The 27,347-nt window shown below is 43.4% G+C and overlaps 1 protein-coding gene across 1 annotated transcript in view; it reads right to left on the bottom strand.

Moving 5' to 3' along the window:
• The window catches only part of LOC121000012 (phospholipid scramblase 1-like), a 56,923-nt gene that overhangs the window by 15,723 nt on the left and 13,853 nt on the right, over positions 1-27,347 (bottom strand). The window contains exons 3-6 of the mRNA XM_040431043.1: positions 25,798-25,913; positions 24,132-24,174; positions 18,895-19,100; positions 15,458-15,610 (exon numbers count right to left, since the gene is read on the bottom strand). Of these exons, the coding sequence (XP_040286977.1) occupies positions 15,458-15,610; positions 18,895-19,100; positions 24,132-24,174; positions 25,798-25,913 (518 nt within the window). The remainder of the gene's footprint in view (positions 1-15,457; positions 15,611-18,894; positions 19,101-24,131; positions 24,175-25,797; positions 25,914-27,347) is intronic.

Here is a 27,347-nt window from a genome sequence, read left to right as displayed (position 1 = left end):
AATACAAGTTACTACATATAATTGATTGTACGTGGAGACGGGGCCCCACACAGCCAAGGGGACAAAACATATTGTGTAATTTAATCTGTATTTTCTCTGATTTCTATTCTTTCAGATTTTATTGTAGAAATGGGTGAGTGGGCCCACCTCCAAGGGGGGATGAGAGTGCCAATAAACGGCCAGACACATGATCCCCCATAAGATAGGGGGCACACCCACCATAGTCTAGAGGAAGCCAAAAATTTCAAGTTCAGCGTTCAAACCTGCTGGTAATAGACTTCCAAAATCGTATATGCGTCGAGATTCCGCTCTAGACATTTTTTCCAGTGTGTATCTATCTTCTCCAAGGCCATAAATATCAGTCCCCCAGGATCTTGGTTGTGGACCTCTTTAAAGTGCTTCGAAAGCGAGTGTTTCAGGTATCCTTTTTTTATATTGGACACATGTTCAGAAACCCTCACCTTCAAAGCCCTCTTGGTTCTCCCAATATACTGTCTGGAGCAGGGGCATTGGACAAGATATACTACACTGGTGGAATTACAGGTCAGGAATTGTTTGATCTCCCATGAAAAGGTATTTTGGGTTGAGTCCATCTTCTTGATATTTCTAGGGGCTTTTGTAACCTTACAGCCGGCACATTGGCCGCACCTGTAAAAGCCCTTCAGGCTCATCCAATTGCTGGTTGCTGTTTTTTTTTTCCAGTCTATTCTTAACTGATGGGGCCACTTTTATCCCAAAATTGGGTGCCCTTGTGAAGGTGATCTGAGGTCTTACCAGTATAAGTGCACCTAATGTCTTATCTTGTAATAAATTGTGCCAGTGTCTTTTTACTATCTCTTTAATTCCCCTATATTGTGTAGTGAAGGGGAGCACCATTCTAAATTGAGACTCCTGTTGGGTTTTCTGGACAGATTTGTCTGTTAAAAGAGAATTCCTTGGTATCAAGCTTGGATATTGTTTTGCCATGAAATAGATTTTCATGGCAAAAGCTTCTTTTTCAAATTGTGAATCTTCGGTACAGTTCCGTTTTAGTCTCCGGAACTGTCCGAATGGGACATTAAGTAACCAGCTAGGTAGATGGCAACTTGAATGTAGAATAAACGCATTCTTTGCTGATGGTTTCTGATATGTTTTACATATGTATTTGTTGTCCCTTTTGGCTATTGACAAATCAAAAAACTCTGTCTCCACCGAACCAATATTAGCAGTAAACACAAGGTTAAAATCATTTCTATTTAATGTAGAAATAAACAAACGCAATACTATCTCTTTATTGGACAGATTATTTTCAGGAAAATGAAAGAGAAAAAATATGATAAAAATAATCTGTCCAATAAAGAGATAGTTGCCATAAAGGAGCTCCAAAAAAAATGAAAATATAACCATCCGCCCTGCGGACAAAGGAGGGGCAATTGTAGTCTTGGAAACTGCAAAATACATAGAAGAGTGCTCAAAAAATACCAAGGAATTCTCTTTTAACAGATAAATCTGTCCAGAAAACCCAACAGGAGTCTCAATTTAGAATGGTGCTCCCCTTCACTACACAATATAGGGGAATTAAAGAGATAGTAAAAAGACACTGGCACAATTTATTACAAGATAAGACATTAGGTGCACTTATACCGGTAAGACCTCAGATCACCTTCACAAGGGCACCCAATTTGGGGATAAAAGTTAAGAATAGACTGAAAAAAAAAACAGCAACCAGCAATTGGATGAGCCTGAAGGGCTTTTACAGGTGCGTCCAATGTGCCGGCTGTAAGGTTACAAAAGCCCCTAGAAATATCAAAAAGATAGACTCAACCCAAAATACCTTTTCATGGGAGATCAAACAATTCCTGACCTGTAATTCCACCAGTGTAGTATATCTTGTCCAATGCCCCTGCTCCAGACAGTATATTGGGAGAACCAAGAGGGCTTTGAAGGTGAGGGTTTCTGAACATGTGTCCAATATAAAAAAAAAGGATACCTGAAACACTCGCTTTCGAAGCACTTTAAAGAGGTCCACAACCAAGATCCTGGGGGACTGATATTTATGGCCTTGGAGAAGATAAATACACACTGGAGAGGGGGGAAACATGTGGAAAAAATGTCTAGAGCGCAATCTCGACGCATATACGATTTTGGAAGTCTATTACCAGCAGGTTTGAACGCTGAACTTGAAATTTTTGGCTTCCTCTAGACTATGGTGGGTGTGCCCTCTATCTAATGGGAGATCATATGTCTGGCCGTTTATTGGCACTCTGATCCCCCCTTGGAGGTGGGCCCACTCATCCATTTCTACAATAAAATCTGAAAGAATAGAAATCAGAGAAAATACAGATTAAATTACGCAATATGTTTTGTCCCCTTGGCTGTGTGGGGCCCCGTCTCCACGTACAATCAATTATATGTAGTAACTTGTATTTTAATAAAATTTATATATTCAAGTCCCTTCTGGAATTTTTAATTATCATACATTTTTAGACATTTTTTACATTACTGAAGTATAATTTTTACCGCAGGTTTATAAATTAGAATGTGGATCTAAAACTAAACATGGGCAATACAATCAGGCCTATTTATATCTTAAGAAAATATACAGCAATTTTTTAATGTAATTTATATATTTTAAAGTTTATCTTGAGAAAGCAGTACCGCAGAGATGTCTCCTTTAGTATACGACTTAATCGCAACTATATGGTATAATATGCAAAAACGCATAGACATAGGAATAACCGCACCAAAAACGCATGGATGTCATGGAAAGCTAAAAAAGTTGATTCCGGTCCAGGTTTTTGACAATCCTAAGTGAACTATAAAAGGAAGTGACATTAAAATGGGGGTTGAGCCACTGAGGAAGGGGAGAGAGGTCCCCAAAACGCGTCTGGCGTAGTTCACCCCCATAAAGAAAGATCCGGATCAACTGTAGAGGACCGACGATAATCTGATTTGTGGAGCGCTCCATTAAAAATCTTCGAATTAACATTCGTGTGAAGGACCGGACTAAACAGGCAAGTCCCGCGAGACAAACACCACGTGACCCGGAAGTCTCGGACGAGGACGCCAAACGGGAGAAGAAGACGCCGGGACAAGGTGGTGAGTGGAAACCTAAGTGGCGTTCCCGATACAACAGGGGTAAGATATCAATTCACGCCTTACTCACCACTTATATTCAATAATAATATCAACCGAAATATCAAGGTCCCATTCTCCGGTTCTATTCACTGTCCGTATTGTCCCTACTCAAGGGAATACCTCTGAGAGAGCACAGTGACATTTAAAGAAGTGACTTTCTCTCCAAATACAGTTCCATACCTGGATTTATTTTTCATTAACTATACGCAATTAAATAACTATATCTTACCGAAGGACAAGACATATATATACTTCGACATAGATTTGCCAGTGTGCACTTATCCTGCAGTTTTATTTTATTTTATTTATCAATTTTATTAATTGTATTTTATTGCATATTTTTAAACGTGTGTATAACAATTAATTGCTGTAATAAACTGCCATGTTCTATGTGATCCGCATAATTGAGTGCCAGTCTCATACTATTCTTTTCTAATTGCCTTAAGAAGGCACCTGGCCTCCCATCACCGAGCCCAGTGGGAGCAACACCGTCAGAACCCACAAAGCCACACTCCAGGTGCTCCATGTCCTGCCTCTTCTCCTCTCTCCTCCCATTTGTCCTTCACTCCACCTTCCACCGTGCCGTAATCGCATTCATCTAGCAAAAGGCAGGCTTCCATGACCCAAATGTTTGAACGCAAAAAGTTGATGACACCTGATAACCCTCTTGCCCAACGGCTGACCACCGGCTTGTCGGAGCTGCTAGCCCACCAACTACTGCCATATAAACTGTTGGACTTGGAGGCCTTTAGAAAACATGTGGCCATTTTAACACCACAATGGAAGGTCCCCGGAAGGAAATATTTCTCCCAGAAGGGCATCCCAAAGCAATATGGCCATGTTCAGCAGCAAGTGAATGTATCTCTGGCACACAGTGTCGGTGCCAAGATACATCTGACCACCGACACGGGCAGGGAAGGTACATAACTTTTACTGTCCACTGGGTGAACCTTCTGACGGCTGTCAAGCATGCAACCCGTGACACCCGTGTGGATTTGGTGTTACTGCCATGGATTACATGCAGGCCTGCCTCTTCTTCTCTCCTCCTACTCCATCCTCCGTCTCCTCCTCGGCTGTCTCCTCCTTTTCCACTGCAACCGCCTCTTCCGCTGCACCCCCCCAGTTCCCCAGAACCTATTCAACGTGCCAGATGAGACATTGCCATGCTGTGCTGCGGCTGTTGTGCCTGGAAGCCAAGATCCACACTGGTCCTGCACTCCTTTCAGCTCTGTGGTCACAGGCCGATCAGTGGCTAACCCCGCTCAATTTGACAGTTGGTAAATTGGTGTGCGACAACGGTCCCAATCTGCTGAGTGCGCTGAAACTGGGCAAAATGACACACGTGCCGTGAATGGCACATGTCCTGAACTTAGTCGTGCAGCGATTCGTTGTCAAATACCCCAGGGTCCAGGATGCCTTGCGGCAGGCCAGGAAAATCTGTGGCCATTTTAGAAGATCTTACACGGCCATGACTCGCCTTGCTGACGTTCAGCGGCGACACCACTTGCCCTTCAGACGTCTGATTTATGACTGCCTGACTCCCTGGAACTCTATGCTTGATGGGCTGCTCCAGCATTAAGGTGCCGTTAACGACTGTACGAACTCTGTGGCAGGACAGGTTCTGGGGATTTTTTTTTTTTCACTGCGCCAGTGGCTGCTCATGCGCGACGCATGCAGACTTTTGCGGCCATTTGATGAGATCACCCAACTGGTCAGTCGCAGACAGGGCGCCATCAGTGACATCGTACCTTACGCCTTCTTTCTGGAGCGTGCATTGCGTCATTTCAAAAATCTAGCCGTCGAGGAGCAAAAGCAGGAAGATGAGGAAGTCGCAATGCTGGATGAATTCCCAGGGGGGGCTACTCCATCTGAGACAAGTCAGCAGGAGTCTGAGGACGAGTCAGAGGATGGTGCCTGGGGGGAGGAGGAGGAGCAAGAAGAGCAGGCTTTAAACTTTTCTGGGATCCCTGGTGCTGTCCGTTGATGGGTGGAGGAGACCGAGGACGACATTCTACTGGGCGATGAGCAGGAGCCAGGCCGCTCTACCACTTCTAGTTTAGTGCAAATGGGGGCTTTCATGCTCCAGTGTTTGAAGAGGGGCCCCCTTATAAAAAGCATAAAAGGCAAGGACCTGTACTGGGTGACAATGTACTTAGACCCCCAGTACAAACACAAAATGGCAGACATGTTACCAGAATTCTGTCAGAATGCAGCATTTCCAGGCCTTGCTTTGAAAGATGCTGCATTCTGCTGTTGCGGGCACTGGCAGAGGAATTTCCACCCACAGAGAAACAGTTGCGGGTATTAATCATACCGCGTATGCAAGAAGAGGGCAGTTCGAAGATGTGTTGGTCACTTCGGATATGAGATCATTCTTGCAGCCAATCCATCGACAGCCAGCCTCCAGATCCAGCCTCAGGGAACGCCTAGACCAACAGGTGTGCGACTACATCAGGTTAACGGCTGATGTGGACGCTCTGAGAAGTAAGGAACCCCTTGACTACTGGCTGTTCAGTCTTTGTCACGAGGGTGTCGAGGACCACGCCTGACTCCGTTATACCCGGGGTCAGGAAGTCGCAACGGTTGGCTGCACGCTCTATTTAAGATAGGGCTGTTTTCCTTATGGTAGCTTTCTGGGTTTGCTTAGCAAACCCTTTTGGCTCACTCAGGGATGCGTAGCTCCTTCTCCTCAGCTGTTCCTTGTCCAGCACTCCCAGACCTCCTTATATTTCTCTCTCACACTTCTCTGGTTGCCAGAGATAGACCTTCCTGCCTGGACATCTATTCTGACCTTCTGGAGCTGTGTTGCTGCGTTCGCTGGTAGTTGGTCCAGTACGCTACCCTCCAGATCCCTGTTAGATCTTTTAGGTTTATTGTGGTCGCCCACCTGGGTGTTTGTGTTTGTATGTTTTGTCTGTCCTCTCCCTGGTGTTTCCCTCTTAGTGATAGTGGTGTGGACTAGCGATCCCACCGGCCTGTTCACTATCCAGGGCTCATATTAGGGAAAGCCAGGGTTTAGGCACGCGATCGCCGCACGGGTGAGGAACCCGTCTAGGGACGTCAGGGCAGTCAGGTGCCAGCCGCAAGGTGAGTTAGGGGTCACCACCTTTCCCTCTCCCTTGGGCAGGGCTTTCCCTGTTTTCCTCTCTGTGCGTGTCGTCGGTCATTACATTATCTCTGGCCATTATTTTGTGTAGGTAAAAAAATAAAATAAAATAATAATAATTTTTTACCTACTTAGAATCCAGTATGGATCAAATTGCTGCTCTGTCCAAACAATTTCATGGCCTGTCTTTGGAGGTGGTAGGATTGAAGGCGTCGGTCCTCCAGCAACAGCAGCAATTACAACTGACTGCAAGCCCAGCGGTTGCTACTGGTAACCAGGTTGTTGCGGAACCCAAGGTCCCTCTCCCTGACAGATTTTCTGGGGGAAGGGACAAGTTTTTGACATTCCGTGAGGCCTGTAAGTTATATTTTAAACTGCGCCCTTACTCCTCTGGTAATGAAGATCAGCGGGTGGGGGTTGTTATTTCCCTGCTGCAGCGGGATCCGCAGTCCTGGGCGTTCTCTTTACCTACTGATTCCCAGGCTCTTCGGTCAGTGGATGAGTTTTTTGGGGCCTTGGGTCTCATATATGATGACCCTGACCGAGTCGCCCTGGCTGAATCAAGATTACGGAGACTCTTACAAGGAGAGCGGCCGGTAGAGGAGTATTGCTCTGAATTCCGTAGGTGGGCTACGGATACCCAATGGAACGACCCGGCTCTCAGGAGTCAGTTCTGCTCTGGGTTATCCGAAAGGGTTAAGGATGCGCTTGCATTATATGAGACCCCCTTTCTCCTTGATGCGGTTATGTCCCTTTCTATCCGAATAGATAGACGCCTTAGGGTCAGGTTGAAAAAACCGGAGCAATTGGTAACCCCTCCCAAGCAGCAGTTAGTCTGTACGGACTTAGACGAGCCTATGCAGCTAGGAGGAACTACTCGTCAGGTCCGTCCTCCTGAGGCTCGCCGTAGGCGTGGGGTTTGTTTTTTTTGTGGGGAGAGGGGTCATTTCATTAATGTCTGTCCTTCTTTCCTCAGAAACAAAAGACCGTCGGAAAAACTACTAACCCCAGGCTGTGTGGAGGATGTCAGCCGGGGGGTATACGTTTCCTCCATACGTACATCGCAATTTGTGTTGCCAGCGGTTATTATTTTTGGTGATAAGACGGAGACTATTTCTTTCTTTCTAGACAGTGGAGCAGGGGTAAATTTGATAGATGCCCATTTTGCCCGCACTTTGGGTTTGTCTCTCTGTACTTTACAGAGACCCATTCCCATATTCGCTATTGATTCTGCTCCCCTGTCTCAGAGAAACCTCACGCACATGGTTCATAATTTACACCTTCGGGTAGGGGACCACCATAACGAGATGCTTTCAGGTTATGTTCTGGAGGGGCTTCCCACTCCGGTAGTGCTGGGTCTTCCCTGGTTGGTAGCGCACAATCCAGTGGTGGATTGGCAGGCCAGGGAGATATTGGAGTGGAGTGAGCAGTGCAGAGAAAATTGCTTAAATAGCAATTGCTTAGTCGCCTCCATAACTACCCTACCTACATTTATTTCGGACTTTGAGGATGTTTTTTCTGAAAAGGGTTGTCAGAAGTTACCACCTCATCGTCCTTATGATTGCCCGGTTAACCTTATTCCCGGCGCAAAATTACCCAAGACCAGGTTATATAATCTTTCGGGTCCAGAGAGACAAGCCATGAAAGATTATATCTCCGAGAGCTTGGCTAAGGGACACATCAGACCCTCTTCTTCACCCGTGGCTGCAGGGTTTTTCTTCGTTAAAAAGAAAGATGGGGGCCTGCGTCCTTGCTTAGATTTTCGCGAATTAAATCAGATAACCATCCGAGACCCATACCCTCTTCCTCTCATTCCTGACCTGTTTAATCAGATTGCGGGTGCTAGGTGGTTCTCCAAACTTGATCTTAGGGGTGCCTACAATCTGATTCGTATTAAGGAGGGGGATGAGTGGAAGACAGCGTTTAACACCCCTGAGGGGCATTATGAAAATCTAGTTATGCCTTTCGGTCTGACCAATGCTCCTGCCGTCTTTCAACATTTCGTTAATGACATTTTTAGTCATCTAATCGGCAGGTTTGTGGTAATATACCTAGATGATATTTTAATTTATTCGTCCGATCTGAAAACACATGAGGTGCATGTCAGACAAGTACTGCAGGTCCTACGGACGAATGAATTATATGCTAAAATTGAAAAATGTGTCTTCGCCGTTCAGGAGATACAATTCCTGGGTTACTTTTTATCTGCGTCAGGTTTCCGTATGGATCCTAGGAAGGTCCAGGCAATTTTAGATTGGGATCTTCCTGAGAACCTCAAAGCACTACAACGGTTCTTGGGCTTCGCGAATTTCTATAGGAAATTCATTAAAAATTATTCACTTATTGTAAAACCGCTTACTGACATGACTAGGAAGGGGACTGATTTTTCTAAATGGTCTGACGCCGCTAAAGTTGCTTTTTCCTCTCTAAAAGAGAGGTTTACCTCAGCACCTGTACTGGTCCAACCTGATGTCTCTCAGCCTTTTATTGTTGAAGTCGATGCGTCAGAGGTGGGAGTGGGGGCGGTGCTGTCTCAGGGTCCGTCTCCTGGCAAATGGCGTCCTTGTGCTTTCTTTTCTAAAAAACTATCTGCAGCAGAAAAGAACTACGATATTGGCAATAGGGAACTATTAGCTATTAAACTTGCGTTTGAGGAGTGGCGTCATTTCTTAGAGGGGGCAGTCCACCCCGTCACTGTAATTACGGACCACAAAAATCTTCTGTACCTCGAATCAGCTAAGCGTCTCACCCCTAGACAGGCTAGGTGGTCGCTATTTTTTACCAGGTTTAACTTTGTGATTACCTATCGTCCTGGGGCAAAGAACACCAAGGCTGATGCACTATCTCGTTGTTTCCCTGGAGGGGGTAATGTGAGTGATCCGGTACCCATTCTTCAAAGAGGAGTGGTTGTTTCTGCGGTACACTCTGTTTTGGAGGGGAAGGTGTTAGAGGCCCAGGGGGACGCCCCGGTCTCTTGCCCCTCAGAGAAATTGTTTGTACCGTTGAACTTACGTTTCGAATTATTAAAGGAACATCATAATTCGGCACTTGCTGGGCACCCGGGTAGTAAAGCAACCTTGGAACTATTGTCTCGTCGTTTTTGGTGGCCAAGGTTGCGTCAGGATGTATTGGATTTTGTGTCTTCTTGTTCTACCTGTGCGCGCGCTAAAGTTTCACATACACGTCCTGCAGGGTCTCTATTACCACTCGTCATTCCCAATAGACCATGGACACATCTGTCAATGGATTTTATCACTGACTTACCTTTGTCTGCGGGTAAAACAGTTATTTTGGTAGTAGTGGACAGGTTTAGCAAAATGGTACACTTCATTGCGTTACCCGCACTACCTAATGCTAAGACTCTTGCTCAGGTATTCGTCAGTGAAATCGTGAATCTTCACGGGGTCCCCTCCGATGTTGTTTCGGATCGGGGTACCCAGTTTATTTCTAAATTTTGGAAAGGTTTTTGTTCTCGTTTGGGGGTACACTTGTCCTTTTCCTCTGCTTTCCATCCTCAGTCGAATGGACAGACTGAGCGTACCAACCAAAACCTTGAGACATATCTAAGATGTTTTGTGTCTGAAAACCAAGAGTTGTGGTCATCATATTTACCGTTAGCTGAGTTTGCCATAAATAATCGTCGTCAGGAATCCACTGGCAAGTCACCATTTCTTGGTGCATATGGTTTTCATCCCCAATTCTGTACTTTCAAAGAGGGGGGGTCTTCTGGGGTTCCCGAAGAGGAACGGTTTTCGTCATCTCTTTCATCGGTATGGCAGAAGGTGCAAGCTAACTTGAAAAATATGGGAGGTAAATACAAATGCATGGCTGATAAGAGACGGTCGCCAGGTCCGGACCTAGGAGTGAATGACTATGTGTGGTTGTCTACTAGGAATATTAAATTGAAGGTTCCCTCTTGGAAACTGGGTCCTAGGTTTATTGGCCCTTACAAAATTGTAGCCATCATCAACCCCGTGGCTTTTCGCCTGGAGTTACCTCAGACTTTTAAAATTCATAATGTTTTTCATAAGTCGTTACTCAAAAAATATGTTCCACCTCTAGAACCATCACCGCTGCCACCCCCTCCTGTTGTCGTGGATGGTAACCTAGAATTTCAGATATCCAAAATTGTTAATTCTCGTCGGGTCCGCCGCTCTCTTCAATATCTGGTGCATTGGAGAGGTTACGGTCCCGAGGAAAGAATGTGGGTTCCTGCGTCTGAGGTAAACGCCGACAGGTTAGTTCGGGTTTTTCATGCCTCTCATCCTGGGAGACCTGGTCCTGAGTGTCCGGAGGCCCCTCGTAGAGAGGGGGGTACTGTCACGAGGGTGTCAAGGACCACGCCTGACTCCGTTATACCCGGGGTCAGGAAGTCGCAGCGGTTGGCTGCACGCTCTATTTAAGATAGGGCTGTTTTCCTTATGGTAGCTTTCTGGGTTTGCTTAGCAAACCCTTTTGGCTCACTCAGGGATCCGTTGCTCCTTCTCCTCAGCTGTTCCTTGTCCAGCACTCCCAGACCTCCTTTTCTCTCTCACACTTCTCTGGTTGCCAGAGATAGAGCTTCCTGCCTGGACATCTATTCTGACCTTCTGGAGCTGTGTTGCTGCGTTCGCTGGTAGTTGGTCCAGTACGCTACCCTCCAGATCCCTGTTGGACCTTTTTGGTTTATTGTGGTCGCCCACCTGGGTGTATGTGTTTGTATGTTTTGTCTGTCCTCTCCCTGGTGTTTCCCTCTTAGTGATAGTGGTGTGGACTAGCGATCCCACCGGCCTGTTCACTATCCAGGGCTCATATTAGGGAAAGCCAGGGTTTAGGCACACGATCGCCGCACGGGTGAGGAACCCGTCTAGGGACGTCAGGGCAGTCAGGTGCCAGCCGCAAGGTGAGTTAGGGGTCACCACCTTTCCCTCTCCCTTGGGCAGGGCTTTCCCTGTTTTCCTCCCTGTGCGTGTCGTCGGTCATTACAGTCTTGACCTGTGGCCAGAGCTGGCACAATTTGCCATGGAACTCTTGGCTTGCCCCTCGAGTGTCCTGTCCGAAAGGATGTTCAGCGCAGCAGGGGGGATCATGACTGATAAGCGCACTCGCCTCGCTCACGACAGTGTGGACTACCTCACATTTCTAAAAATGAATGAGGCATGGATCTCAGAGGAATTAAACACCTGTGACGACCACGTTTAATTGAATTTCCTCATGCCAGCCCACACATATCCGCCACCACCCAGAACAAATAATGGTGCCTGTCTTATGTAAATACAGTTCCATAAAAGGCCTTTTCTGTCCGGTGAATGCCTAATGTTTGGGACCTCAGAGGAATTCAACAACTGTGATGACCACGTGTTATCGAATTTCATCTATTATCATTTGGGGTTTTTCAGGAGGGGGGATTTAGTTAGCCATGACTTTAATACAATTTAATATTTTTTGTTCTTTTAAACGTATGTATTTGACATGTATTTTTACTGGCCTGCAGTAAAATTGTTATCCAATGACTAATATACCTCCACCCACATTATCAATTGTTCTTTTCTGTACATTGAATAATTAATTTTTGGGGCCTATACTCCACTGGCCTGAAGTAAAATTGTTATCCAATGACCGTCTAATATACCTCCAGCCACATAATAACTTGATGTTTTCTGTCCGGTGAATGCCTAATGTTTGGGGCCTGTACTCCTGTGGCCTAAAATAATTTTCTTCTAGGCTCCAGCAGGCGACATTTTTGACAGTTTCCCTTTTAAGACGCATAAAAATGCCCCCTGATTAAAATACATATTTTTTGTGGGAATTTTTGCCATTGATCCCCCTCTGGTATGTCACTGTCCATGTTGTGGGACGATTTGTGCTCTTCTAGTATGTATTTAATGGTTGCAAATATGACCTGAAGGTTTTTCAGGTTCGCCTGCCATTACAGTGAATGGGGCCTGCCGCAAACTTGTGGTTCGCGAACATTTGATCGTGTTTGCGAATCGTCCCGACCGATGTTCGTCCATTACTACATACCACTACTGAAGTGTGACTTGTTCCATTTACTATTGGTTCCAGTACAATCAAATCTGGACCCTATATATTACTATAATTAGCCTTTGTGAATTATTAGGGGGTTTAGGGGTCATCAGATTGCATTGCATGAGCTTAACCATTACAATCAGCCACACTTACAGTACAGACCAAAAGTTTGGACACACCTTCTCATTCAAAGAGTTTTCTTTATTTTCATGACTATGAAAATTGTAGATTCACACTGAAGGCATCAAAACTATGAATAAACACATGTGGAATTATATACATAACAAACAAGTGTGAAACAACTGAAAATATGTCATATTCTAGGTTCTTCAAAGTAGCCACATTTTGCTTTGATTACTGCTTTGCACACTCTTGGCATTCTCTTGATGAGCTTCAAAAGGTAGTCCCCTGAAATGGTTTTCACTTCACAGGTGTGCCCTGTCAGGTTTAATAAGTGGGATTTCTTGCCTTATAAATGGGGTTGGGACCATCAGTGGCGTTGAGGAGAAGTCAGGTGGATACACAGATGATAGTCCTACTGAATAGACTGTTAGAATTTGTATTATGGCAAGAAAAAAGCAGCTAAGTAAAGAAAAACGAGTGGCCATCATTACTTTAAGAAATGAAGGTCAGTCAGTCAGCCGAAAAATTGGGAAAACTTTAAAAGTAAGGGCTATTTTACCATGAAGGAGAGTGATGGGGTGCTGCGCCAGATGACCTGGCCTCCACAGTCACCGGACCTGAACCCAATCGAGATGGTTTGGGGTGAGCTGGACCGCAGAGTGGAGGCAAAAGGGCCAACAAGTGCTAAGCATCTCTGGGAACTCCTTCAAGACTGTTGGAAGACCATTTCAGGGGACTACCTCTTGAAGCTCATCAAGAGAATGCCAAGAGTGTGCAAAGCAGTAATTAAAGCAAAAGGTGGCTACTTTGAAGAACCTAGAATATGACATATTTTCAGTTGTTTCACACTTGTTTGTTATGTGTATAATTCCACATGTGTTAATTCATAGTTTTGATGCCTTCATAGTCATGAAAATAAAGAAAACTCTTTGAATGAGAAGGTGTGACCAAACTTTTGGTCTGTACTGTACAAGCTACAGTTAGGAGCTCTGATACATTTTATTTTCCTAAAAAATTGTGTTTATATTCCTAATACAATGCTGCTATAATATTAGGGCAGATATGTCACCCCACCATGCCAGTTATTTCTATCCAAATAATGTTGTGCATATATGACTGACTAAACCAGAGGTCATCAACCTTTGGCACGTCATCTGTTGTGAAATTACACAACTTACATTACTTACTTCCAGCATACAAGTTGCTCAGCTTTTCTCAGAACTTCCACAGAAATGAATGTAGCATTCGGGGAATTGTAGCTCTAGAGCAGCTGGAATGCAGGAATTTGCTGTCCCTTTGGTGAGACAGTTCTCTGCCTATGATAAAAGTGAAACTTCAGGCTTTTAGATGTACCTTTAGTCCTACGTTTATGACCATATTTTTCATCCATATCCACATTTTTGTGGACAGCATACTGACACATTCATTTCTATGGGACCATGCACATATCTGTATTTTTTGCAGATCTGTGTCTCCTTTCCACAAATTACAGAACATGTCCTATTGTGATCTCCACTGAAGATGAGACTAGTCATTTCTATTGATGGGAGTGAGAAAATGCTAAACCAGTATTGCCGCTCAGCTCCATTGAAGTGAAAGAGGCTGAGCATTAATTCCACATACAACCTGTGGACACATGTTGTGCTGTTATTGGAAGAAATCTTTTCTAGTCCTGGGCAATCCTTTTTTAGTTGGGATCTCTAATAAAACTTTTATTTAAAAAATAAAAAATAATTAACTCACCTTCTCCTCTTGATCGCGTTGCTGACGGTCTCTTCTTACTTCTTTATTCATGAGCTGCCGGCTAAAGGACCTGTGGTGATGTCAGATCACATGGTCCAATCACATGGTCCATCACCACGGTGATGAACCATGTGATTGAACCATGTCATGTGATGTCACCACAGGTCCTTTAGCCAGCAGCTCATGATTAAAGAAGTAAGAAGAGACCGGCAGCTATGCGATCAAGAGGAGAAGGTGAGTTAATTATTTTTTATTTTTTAACCCTCAATTGACCACCTACTAAGCATTCTGTATTAAAGAATGCTATTATTTTCCCTTATAACCATGTTATAAGGGAAAATAATACAGTGAATAGACTGTCATCTTAGCAACCATGCGTGAAAATCGCACCGCATCCGCACTTGATTGCGGATGCTTGCGATTTTCACTCAGCCCCATTCACTTCTATGGGGCCTGCGTTGCGTGATAAACGCACAATATAGAGCATGCTGCGATTTTCACGCAACGCATAAGTGATGCGTGAAAATCACCGCTCATGTGCACAGCCCCATAAAAGTGAATGGGTCCGGATTCAGTGCGGGTGCAATGCGTTCACCTCATGCATTGCACCCGTGCGGAAATCTCGCCCGTGTGAACTCAGCCTTAATCATTAGGAGTAGTGTGATTAAGTTTTATTCTGCTAGATTCTGCTCCTGCATGTGTCCAGGAGTCAGGGCTGCACAGTGAAGTGTTAATGGGTGGATTGGCCATAGACCCTACAGCGAAATTTCACGGTGGGCCGATGCCCCAGGGGGCCACCCAAGTCCTCCTCTCTGCCGCTGACCGGGTAAATAATGAACTCTCAACAGTAATTAACACTGTGAGAATCAGGTACTCACTTACCCAGCTAGCAACCACACGTGCCCTCCTGAATTCAACTGCTGTGGCCCTCACCTCCCCAGCTGACACCCCTGCTCCATAGACAACTGGAGGAGGAGGACAGATTATGGTAGCTATTGATGGCCACCACAGAGGGCCAGCTTTTGGGGCAATATATTGTGCTGCACTGTGTTAGTTGGTTCTGCTGGGGTGGTATTTTGCACTATGGTATTGTTGACCCCACCTACTTGTGTTGCCCTGCCTTCTGTTAATTTGGACCTGCCTAGAAAATGGGGCCACTTTCTTTTCAGGGCCACTTTCAGTTCCCAGTCTGCCCCTGGAAGTGTTCTCTGCATTGACCTGCTTCACAGGCCCTCCCCTGTGCTCTTAATGACCGCTATAGCATTCTGCAAGGAGACCATGCAAGGTAAGAGATGAAGAGATCTGTTCATGAGGGTATATATAGATATATTTAATGTAAAATAAGATATAAAAAATTACCTTAAATTTCTTCTCGCAGAAGTTGGAATGTATTTGAGATATTTGCAGCACTTCATCACCATTTTCATTCAGAATTTTAAATGTCACTGTACATGGGAATAATCCTTTAACTATAGAGGCCATTGGTACCCCAGATGCCATTCTCACTTCAGTCTTTAGAAAAACAATAAAACAAGCATAAATAATACTGTTAGCTGCCCTCCTTCTCCAGGTAAGGTGGTCTTTTTAGGATGACAAAATATACGCAAGTATTCCATATTTAAAGTGTACCTGTCGTTTCAGTTTATTTTTGATATAGTGTAGGGACAGGCATGTTAAACATTTTTGTAATATACTTCATTAGGGAAAGATGTTTCTTTGCATTAGAAAACAGGGTGTAAAGAGTCGTCTTAGTGAAGCTCTCACTAAGTTGCAAAGGAGAAACAGAACTGAAAGCTGAAGACGCCTGTTTGTAACAAGTCAGGTGATGGCCAAAGATAGGGCACATGTCAGGTAGTGACAAGAGGCAGGCTGGAGGCCTCAGTATGTTACACACAGGCATATTCAGTGCTCAGTAGAAAAGAAGACTTAAAGGGGCATTCCCATCACAGACAATGGGGGCATATCGCTAGGATATGCCCCCATTGTCTGATTGGTGCGTGTCCCACCTCTGGGACCCAAGCCTACAACGAGAATGGAGCAGGGAGAGCTGTGGCTGGAGGACCCCGGATTTCCCGGGGTCCATCCACCACCAAGCGCTGCTCCTATATAAGTGAATGGGAGCGCACCGTGCAAGCGCGGCCCCTGCTCCAATTCATTTCTATGGGGCAGATGGAAATAGCCGAACCATTGCTCGGCTATTTTTGGCGACCCCATAGAAATTAATAGAGGGTGACTGCGCATGCGCAGTGCACCCTCCATTCATTTTCCCGCTCCATTCTCATTGTAGGTGCGGGTCCCAGAGGTGGGACCCGCACCTATCAGACATTGCGGGCATATCCTAGCGATATGCCCCCATTGTCTGTGATGGGAATACCCCTTTAAGACAGACTCTCCTTAACAAAACTTAGTGAAAGCTTTGCTAAGAAAACTTTTTAGATCCTGCTTTCTAGTACAAAGAAACATCCTTCTCTAATAAAGTATATTACACAACTGTTTAACATCCCTGTCCCTACACTATATTGAAAATAAACTGAAATGACAGGTACACTTTAAAGGGGTTATGAATAGAGTTGGCAAACCCCCCACTTAGCCTCACCTGTAAAGGGAAACTTCCCGGCGCTGGCTCGCTGCTCCTTTGCCTCCAGGCCTGTGACGCTCTGCTAAACTCCCTTGATATCAACATCTGGATTGAAATTGCTGCAGCCAATCACTGGCTGCGGCGGTAACCAACTCCCCTTACATCATGAAAAATAGTTACATGAAGCAAGGGGAAAGGGTATTTAGTCTCCTCCATGACCAGTGATCGGCAGTGGCAATGTCAAACCGGATGCTGTTTTTAGCATAAAAACCGAGTGGAGCATCACAGACCTGGAGAAGAAGGACTGGGGAACCAGTGGTGGGAAACAGGTAAGTAAGTTTCATTTTACAGGTCCAGTCGGTGGGGTAAATTTGGTTCCAAAATAAAATAAAAAAATTCTTGAACAATCCCTTTAAGTGTAGTCTTCAGTCCCGTGATTTATTAAAGAAAGTCTTTATTGTGGTTTATAATACATGGAAAAACATATGTTCAGTCTTCTTACACCATAAAATATCAATATTTTAAAACTAGATCTTTGCCACCCAAATTGTGTCTTTAGCTTGTAATCGCCATGGCTTTTCAGACTGTTTGCTACAGGTCAATCACGAAAACTAATGCTCTGCCCCTCTGACACTGCTTTAGAATCCAAAACACATTATTAAAAAACATATGGCATGGTATATGAGCAGGTAGCACATTGTGGTCTCTCAAGAGAGATTTATGACATAATTCAGTGAGAATGTTAAGCCCCTACTATAATTTTCAGGCCAATGATTGGGTATATGCATTTCTAAGCTTAGAAAGAGCAGGAATGTAAACGACTAAAATATAAGTTTTACTAAATCTATTCCCAAATTAGTAGATTTCAATCTGGTTACCCCCTCCTGCTCTATAATATGCAGCCTACAGATGTTCAACGTGACAGGTTCCCTATAAACTTTATGACAAAGCAGCTTACCGTGTCAAACTAAGATGGGTCATGGTTGTATAGCATCCATTAGAGGGTTTGTCCCATGACTTTTTACATTTCTCTGTGAGATCTCACAAAACATAGCAATTCTTGCAGCTGTATTCATTTTAAAAAAAATGTCCATGTGTCTATTCCTGTTACATACTTTTTATGGCATTCCTGGTGTTCCTTTATCGAACATCCAACTGATGTGCCCTGCCTCGGTGAAAAGATGTAGGTTGTAGCGATTGGTTGTTCTGCACATGAAAAGGAATGACTCAACTGCCATAAAGTATGAATGAGCTACTGGGCACGCGTGTCCCACTGTACTAAATTTTTAGGTAGGTGGTTTGGTTTTTGGTGTTTTTTCTTTTTCCTTTTTAGAACATCCATCTAATGTGTTCACTGGGGATGGACACACCTATTAATTATCTTACTTCCACCATCCAGATCCTATTGCACTTAGCAGCTGAATGATTCTTTCTTTTATGCAGGCCAGCCAATAAGAACCAGTACACTAAATGTGCTATTTTTCCACCAGCAAAGAACAGATTAAGTACTGTAGACACACTGAGAAGCAATCAGACAAACACTAGGTGCACCATAACAAATGTGTAACAGCAATACCTAGACATATGAGTATTTTTTTAGAATCCAATTAAAAGCATATTTTTGTGTAATTTTACAGAGCTGTATAATATAAGATATTTATTCAAGAGACAACCTCTCTGATATAGACTTCTATATGTTTGCATATTTTCCCCAAGAGGTTTATGAAGGCATCAAAACTTTCAAGAGAAATCATGTTTTCTTAAAAACAACAAAAATTTGAAGTTTTAAAGGGGTTATCCTTGAATTTATACTGATGACCTATCCTCTGTATAGGTCATCATATTAGTTTGGTGGGGATTATGGGAGTTAGAAGATTCCTAGGCCAGTGACATCACCGTACATCGGTCACATGGCCTAGATGCAGCTCAGCCCCATTAAAGTCAATGAGGCTGAGCTGCAATACCAATCACAGCACTATACAATGTACAGTGCTGTACTTGGAAAGCTGCTGGAGCCCGCAACGTTCACCACAGCTTCGGTGAGACGAGTAGCTCCCTAAAACAGCTTATTGGTTGGGGTGCCAGGACTTGGGCACCCGCCGATGGAATAATGGCGACCAATCCTGAGGATAGGTCATCATTATCAATTTCTGGATAATCCCTTTAAGTCAAAGTCTCATTTCAAATATACAGGTTATGTAGATCAACTCATACATACTTTTGGATTGCAACATAAAGTAAATAATTGGCAATTGAAAGGTTTGTAGACTTCCATAACAAGATTTCCTGAATTATCACAAATCCTCCCGGTAATGGATCTATTTCCCAAACAGAAGTATTGGCAAGCGCAATTATAGTCTTCAGTGATGGTGTACACTTTTTGGCCCATGCTGTTTTTTATCTCATATACGATTTGCCTACAGGCTGAATAGAAATATTAACACATTATATACATTATATATGGATAAAAGATTATGACTGCTTACTTTGCAATATTTATAGCTACAGACAGCAAGCATTTTTGAGTTACATGAGAAAGTAACCACATAAAGGGCTATAGGCCAATAGATAACAAAATTTTCTTTCTCTGCTCGGATGATGATCTGTGCACAAGCCTGAGGGAGCAGGAGGAGCAGGTCTGCCTTTGTGCATGGAACGTCACAGTGAAGACTGTGCTGTTTGGAGCGCCAAGCCACGTCCCCTGCACTGCCCAATCTGCTGGTTAAGCTGTCTGCCCTGTGTGTCCCCTCCAACTGGATTCTTCAGCAGTGTTTCCTCTTCCCAGGCACTGTGATAAATGCTGTGCACAGGATCGTCCCTCCCTCTTCACCCCTGCAAACACAGAGCTGTCAAAGACTGAAGGAGTCCTCTCCTCTATACTCTTCTGCTGGCTGTGAAGAAGTGTCTGTAGAGTATTGAAGAAGAACATGTAGGGGGAAGATCCTGTGTGTATCAGCAATTACATTGTACTATACAGCTGGGACTTGTAGTCCCACACATACAACATGAGTATCTCAGACAGGGCAGTAATTTTATTCCCTTTGCAGAGCGAGGGGGGAAGGATGGGGGATGGTTGAGCAGAGAAAGGCAGTCTTTATTGACACCCATAAATATTCATGAGGAAAACCTCAGGAGGTTGTTACACGCCCCCACCGCTCTGCAACTGCATGTCAACAAAGGGCCAGAACAGAACTAGGGAACTGAGGAAATATAATTTGGTTTTGCCTAAATCTTGCTTAGCTTATGTATATATTGCTAACCATTAGATTTCGACTCACAACCCACACTACATAATTAACATGTAATTTATCCCACGTGAATTGTGGGGATTTGCTCTGGTAGACAGGCTAGTGGACACAGTACAGAGGCAACCACAAAGTCTTTAACTTAAACAGTTCAGTGTTTTATTATGGCTACTTTCACACTAGCGTTCGGGGCTCCGCTCGTGAGCTCCGTTTGAAGAGTCTCACAAGCGGCCCCGAACGGATCCGTCCAGCCCTAATGCATTCTGAGTGGATGCGGATCCGCTCAGAATGCATCAGTTTGGCACCATTTGTCCTCCGCTCAGCAGGCGGACCCCTGAACGCAGCTTGCAGCGTTCGGGTGTCCGCCTGGCCGTGCGGAGGCAAACGGATCCGTCCAGACTTACAACGTAAGTCAATGGTGACGGATCCGTTTGAATTTGACACTATATGGCTCAATTTTCAAACGGATCCGTCTCCTATTGACTTTCAATGTAAAGTCAAAACGGATCCGTTTGCATTATCATGAACAATCATGGTAATGCAAACGGATCCGTTCTGAACGGATCTAAGCGTTTGCATTACAGGTGCGGATCTGTCTGTGCAGATACCAGACGGATCCACACCTAACGCAGGTGTGGAAGTAGCCTAACACATAAGGAAAAACAAAAAGTAACGGTTTGCAGTCTTGGTGTTTGTTCACACCATAAAAAATGCACAGAACAAAAGCCTTCACCTGGTCAGCAGTTTTTCCACCCGCAGTCCACAGCAGGCTTTAGGGCCTGTTTCCCAGCAGGCGTCTCTCATCCCTTTAGCATAAGTTCTCAGTTCCCAAACACACAGCGACTGACAGCGCTCCACTGTCAGAGAGGAGTTATCCACACCAGCTGAGACTGCTGGCCAGGTTTGACATAGGCCAGTAAAGACCCGGCCTGGAACGTGAGGAGCAGCCACCCACCCAGCACTTTGGCCACTCCCAGTAAGAGACGGCACGGATCGGCTTTACAGCCATACTAATAGCAAACAGTGGCAGCACTAGCTGCCACTGACCCTTGAAATTACCGGCTCTTTCCTCACCGAGGCCAGGAACCTCGGTGACACATATCTTCCGTCAATGACGGCCCCTTGCGCCTTCCTACAGAATGTAAAAAAAAAACTACCAGAATTGCTGCTTTTTGCTTACTTGCTCCAAAAAAAACGGAATAAAAAACAATCAAAAAGTGATTGTACCCCAAAATTATACCCACCAAAGCATCCCCCAAAAGCCCTGAAATAGCTCGGTAGAGAGAATATTTTTAAAGTTATGGGTCTTGGAATGGTGTGATGCAAAAACATTTTCTTCTGTTTAAAAATGTAGCAAAAGTAAACAACAAAACCTGTATTTATTTGGTATCGCTGTAATTGTACAGATCCAGAGAGTAAAGTTATCAAGTTATTTATGACTATCAGTAAACACAGAAAAATTTATAATGTAAAAACTCAGTGGCAGTGTTTTCCCATCCCTCTCCCAGACAGTGTTTAATCAGTAAGTTATATGTACCCCAAAAAGACACTATTAAAAACTACAACCTGTCCCTCAAAAATCTAGCCCACATACTTCTACATCGACAGAAAAATACAAAAAGTTATACAGTTGTGTTCAAAATTATTCAACCCCCACTGAAATTGAGTGTTTTGGCCAGTTTGACATTGATTTTGATCATTTCAGTCATCTTGTTTACAATTAAATCAAAGAGGCACTTGTAAGTCAGACAAATATAACATAACATTTATAATGAAATAACCACAAATGTATTTTCTGTGCTCACATCATTATCAGTTTTATTCAACCCCCAAGTGACATTCAATCTTAGTACTTAGTACAACATCCTTTTCCAGTTATAACAGCTTTTAAACGTGAAGCATAGCTTGACACAAGTGTCTTGCAGCGATCTACGGGTATCTTCGCCCATTCTTCATGGGCAAAAGCCTCCAGTTCAGTCACATTCTTAGGCTTGCGCGCTGCAACTGCTTTCTTTAAGTCCCACCAGAGGTTCTCAATCGGATTTAAGTCTGGTGACTGCGATGGCCACTTCAAAATGTTCCAGCCTTTAATCTGCAACCATGCTCTAGTGGACTTGGAGGTATGCTTGGGATCATTGTCCTGTTGAAAGATCATTGTCCTGTTGAAAGATCCAAGCCTCAGGTTTGTGACGGACTGCATCACATTTTCATCCAATATCTCCTGGTACTGAAGAGAATTCATGGTACCTTGCACACGCTGAAGCTTCCCTGTACCTGTAGAAGCAAAACAGCCCCAAAGCATGATTGACCCCCCACCATGCTTCACAGTAGGCAAGGTGTTCTTTTCTTCATAGGCCTTGTTCTTCCTCCTCCAAACATAGCGTTGAACCATGGGCCCAAACAGTTCTAATTTTGTTTCATCAGTCCACAGAACACTATCCCAAAACCTTTGTGGTTTGTCAACATGACTTTTGGCATACTGCAGTCAACTCTTCTTATTCTTTGGAGAGTTCTGGCATGGAGGCCTTCATTACGCAGTGTGCGCCTTATTGTCTGAGCTGAAACTTCAGTACCCACATCTGACAAATCTTTTTTCAGTTCCTCAGCAGTCACACGGGGACTTTTCTCCACTTTGTGCTTCAGGTAGCGCACAGCAGTCGAAGTCAGCATCTTCTTTCTGCCACGACCAGGTAGCGTTTCAACAGTGCCCTTTGCCTTGAATTTGCGAATGATGCTTCCTATGGTGTCTCTTGGTATGTTTAACATCTTTGCAATCTTCTTATAGCCATTGCCCTTCCTATGAAGAGAAATCACCTCTTCTCTTGTCTTCCTGGACCATTCTCTTGACTTCACCATGTTTGTAAACACACCAGTAAATGTCTAGAAGGAGCTGAGTATCACAGTCCTTTTAAATCTGCCTAATTGGTGCTTATTATGCTTGATTGCTGCTCCTTGACATCCACAGGTGTTTTCAATACCTGATCGAAAACACTTGAATGAACCTCTGTTCTTAAGAGTGGTAGTCTTTAAGGGGTTGAATAATTGTGTCAATGAAGAAATCACAAAAAAAACATTTAATACTGTATTACAAAAACAATTGATGTCATTTTAGTTGCATTTGGTTCTTTAAAAAGTCCTTGTAAGATTTCATTCTGAACACAATTACAAATGTACACTAAATTCCCTAAAACCCTTTACAGCATTGGGGGTTGAATAATTTTGAACACAACTGTAGCTATTGGAAGGCGACCAAGAAAAAAATAAAAAATCACTTTTCCATTAAGGCCCAAAACAGGCTGGTCACAAAGGGGTTAAGAATAGAATTGCATAACGTCTTAATGCAGCACTTTACACTGTATCATTACTGAAGCAAGAAGTTATTATAACATGCCTCAATATGATTTAACAAGATTCAATCTGGAAATACAGTGACAAAGAAGCTTTAAGAAGGCAAAACTATGGGGGATACCATGCAAACGTCTAAGGTGAAATTCATTTATATGGCCCATGTGAAAAAAACTTTGCATTGCATACCATTGGGAAAAAAAAATAATGAAAGTCTACTAAAAAATAAAAACCATGGCAGTACAACCATGGTAACCACAGTAAGACTGCGGTTTTTATGCTTTATACTATAAAAAAAAAAAACATTTTTTAAGTGCTTTTATTGTACAACATTACAAAAACGGGGGAAAAAAAATAGACCTTTGGTATCACCAGAATAAAGTTAACATGATTTATACAACACAATATGCAAAATGCAAAACTTAAAAAAATAGCAGAATTGCATTTTTTCCATTTTCCCCCCAGAAAGCATTAAAGAGGTATTATCAGAATACCGCACCTAAGTGGCAGCTAGATGTGACTGGGGTTACGGAAACAGCTGTGTGGCCTGTGCTACTGAGGTAACTCCTATAGTAGAGAATGGGATCTATGGAAACAGTGTAGCTCAGAAAGCTACATTGTTTCCAGAACTACAAAAACAGAGTAGCATAGCCCTCTCATCTGTTTCCACATCCCTGGCCACAACATATGAGGGGGTTCCAATTTTAGCCATAAATGGCAGACGCTAGTAACCCTTTAATAAAAGTTAATTAATAACAATATGCATGTACCCCAAAGATGTAAAAATTACAAATATATGGTTTCAAAGGTAATAATAGTCACTACCTTTCGAAGAAATAAATACGGCCCAGAAAAAAGTACTTACCCTGCATCCATTTAAGTTTAAGTTGCACTAGCATTTGGGATGCCTGCAAAGCAAGGTTGACATATAGGGTTACAGGATTGTAGAATTTGTATGGGACAAAGTTTAGAGGGGTATTTAAGTTTTGTAATAAAGACCCACACTGTAGTGGTGGTGCAGGGTAATTACAGCTTCCTCTCCCTTTCAACTGAATGGAACAGTTATAATTACACAAAACACAGCTCTCGCACTAAAATAATAATAACCTTTATTTATATACCGCTAACATATTCCGCAACGCTTTACACTTCAGGGGTTCATGTACAAACAGTCACAAATAACATAGCAGACAAGTCAATAATTACAATTACTAGGACGATGCTCACAAGAGCTTACTATCTATGAGGAGAAAGGGGTGACACAAAAGGTAAAAGTGCTTGTTTTGTACAATGGTCCAGCCATTTTGGGAAAATAGGTGAGTAGATATACAGTTGCATGAGGCAGTCACCAGTCAATATATGAAGTGCTGCATGGGTGCGGTGGAGGATCAGGCTCAGGAAATGACAAATGGTCTATATATGGAGAGGAGTTAGATCAGGGGATGTGATAGGCCATCCTAAAAAGATGTGTTTTTAGGGAGCTCCTAAAACTGTCCCGCAGTCCCTTTAAACGGCTTCCAACTTCTATAACTTTTTACATATTCTATTCACATAACCATATGGGGGCTTTTTTTGTGGGAAAAGTTGTATTTTTTGATGGAACTATTTATTTTACCGTAAGTTGTATTGGAAAACAGAAACAAATGCTAGCAGGGTGAAAAAAAACACAAATCCGCCACTTTAATTGCTTTTTTTTTTTATTACATGCTCACTATGCACTAAAGTAACAAGACAACCTTACCCTGCAGGTGCAATGACGAGGAACAGCGATTGCACCGCCCCCATGATTGAACCCTTCAGATGCCACGGTTATCTCTGATCGTGGCATCTGAGAATAATAGTGCCTTTTAGGGATTAATCCATAAAAAAAAAAAAATAATACTCACACCATATCCATTCGAGCGCAAAGAGGCCACTGCGACCATCCTGATCGAAGATCCTGCGCAAAATCTTGTGTGATGACGTCATCATGCTCGGCAGTGTGGTGACGGCATATGTCACCCACAAGAGATTTAGTGCAGGATCTTCAATAAAGATGGCCCCAGTGGCCTCTATGCGCTCAAATGGAGGTATGTTTTTGGGTCTTTTTTGTTTGTTTTTTTTTAACTGTCATTTAAGGGAAAATGTATTTGTTACCACGAAGCACAAGGAAATTCAGCAGAGTGCAGATCCACAATAAATGGAAGTTGTCTGTTTGCATGCCACACTTTTTGTGGGCCCCATTTTAACAATACTGAGTCCACAACACTGTGTGCTATCCCCATTTTTTGTAGCCCCATTGAAATAAATGGGTCTACATCTGATTTGCAAAAAAATGTGTATCGGAAGCAGACCAAAAATACAGTCTATATACTGTATCTATGACTGTGTGTGTAGTAAAATGTATTCTCACTTGAGAATGAGAAATAGTATGTGAATTTGTCATGAATTATCGTACCATGCCAAATGGAATTAGCCCATCTTCTACTTTCAAGAACAGGTGCCCTTGTCTTCAAGTTCAGATAATAACGACTGATATAAGAAACAATTACCTGGCTGAGGTATTCCAGTCCTTGAACAGAGCATGGTGTTGGTGCTGGTGTCATTGGGGACACTGCTCCACCAGACCGTGGCTGACTCTTCACAGGTTCATTTTCTCCATGTTGTTCTGTTAAACAAATTTGATGAAAATTAAATAAATGCTAATGCTAAAAGTAGAGCTGCGTTGTGGAGCTACCAACGCGTTCTATATGATCAAACACAGGATTCAGTAAATGCCAAAATTATTAGCAACCTTCCCTCTGGCAGAATTTATTCAAGAGTATTATTTTATTCCAAGAACAGTGGATTCTTTCACAAACAGTTGCCACTCCTAAAGAACACATTAAATAAAAGCATAGAAGGCTGTATATCAGAATATAGAAGGCTAGAGAGGCATTTCAGTTTATGGAGGCTTTTAAAGGAGTAGCATATTACCCATTAATGGATCCTAATTCCTGAAATAAGAGGACTAGTCACTGGATCGCCAGTACTGCTATGTCAAACAGCACCATTGGGAAGCAAGGGACAATAAGCAGAATGCATGTGTCATATATGACTGTGTAAGAAAACAATGGATGAAGTCTTGCTGGGTCACTATGGCCTGATTAGAATCACAGGGAAACATATATATTATGAAACCTTGCCCTGGCCAAAGTGCCACAGAAACATCAGTGACTAGACCCAGGAGCTTTCCATTGTTCCACTGGCCACCAGTGACTAGGCATATTCCCTATCACGTATGGTGCTCTACAGGAGTCTTTGGGGGAGATTTATCTAAACTGGTGTAAAGGAAAACTGGCTTCATTGCCCATGGCAACCACCTAGATTCCACCTTTTATTTTTCACAGCTGCTTTGGAAAATGTAAGGTGAAATCTGATTGGTTGTTATGGGCAAAATCACACCCTTTGTTTACTTGGCTGCAGTTGTTACAAGGCAGATGTGGATCTGCTTTATCACTTAAACAGACTTGGCTTGGGACTCCTCCTAAGGGCATTATCTAAGTGACCCCCCCCCCCCCTTGTCATTACCCTTAAAGGGGAAGACACCACCGTGATCTGGATTCCACTTCTGGGGACCCACCTCTTGGAGTAGTCCTGGTCAATTCACTGCTGACCCACCATGGTCAAGAGACACTGGTGTAGAACACCAATGGGTCAGGCTAAGCCATAGTCAGGTAAAGTCTGAGGTCAGAGCAGGCAGAGTTTGTGCGATCTAAAAAAAACTGTCTGAAGTCAGGGAGGACAGCTCAGGGTCAGAATGGAGATCAGTCAAAAGTCAGTTCAGGCAGTGAATGGGTTAAATCTAGGAAACTTGCAGAAGTAGGTACATGGGCAGACAAGTCTATAAACAGCACACCTTTCTAGGAACCTAGAGAACTAGAGCTTATTGCTCAGGCACCTTCCCATAGAGAAAGATGCCTTATGTAGCAAAAGGTGCTAGGAAAGATTAGTGTGCTCATGTGCTGCCCCCTATCCTCTTAATAGTCACTCTAAAATTGGAAAAGCCAAACTAGAAATGCCACTTTTTTATTGTAGATTTTTAAATTGTCTGAAGTAAATA

The sequence above is a fragment of the Bufo bufo genome, chromosome 4, assembly GCF_905171765.1.
Source record: "Bufo bufo chromosome 4, aBufBuf1.1, whole genome shotgun sequence".
Taxonomy (NCBI): domain Eukaryota; kingdom Metazoa; phylum Chordata; class Amphibia; order Anura; family Bufonidae; genus Bufo; species Bufo bufo.
The sequence above is the reverse complement of the archived record's forward strand: the minus strand, read 5'-3'. Positions and strand labels throughout refer to the sequence as shown.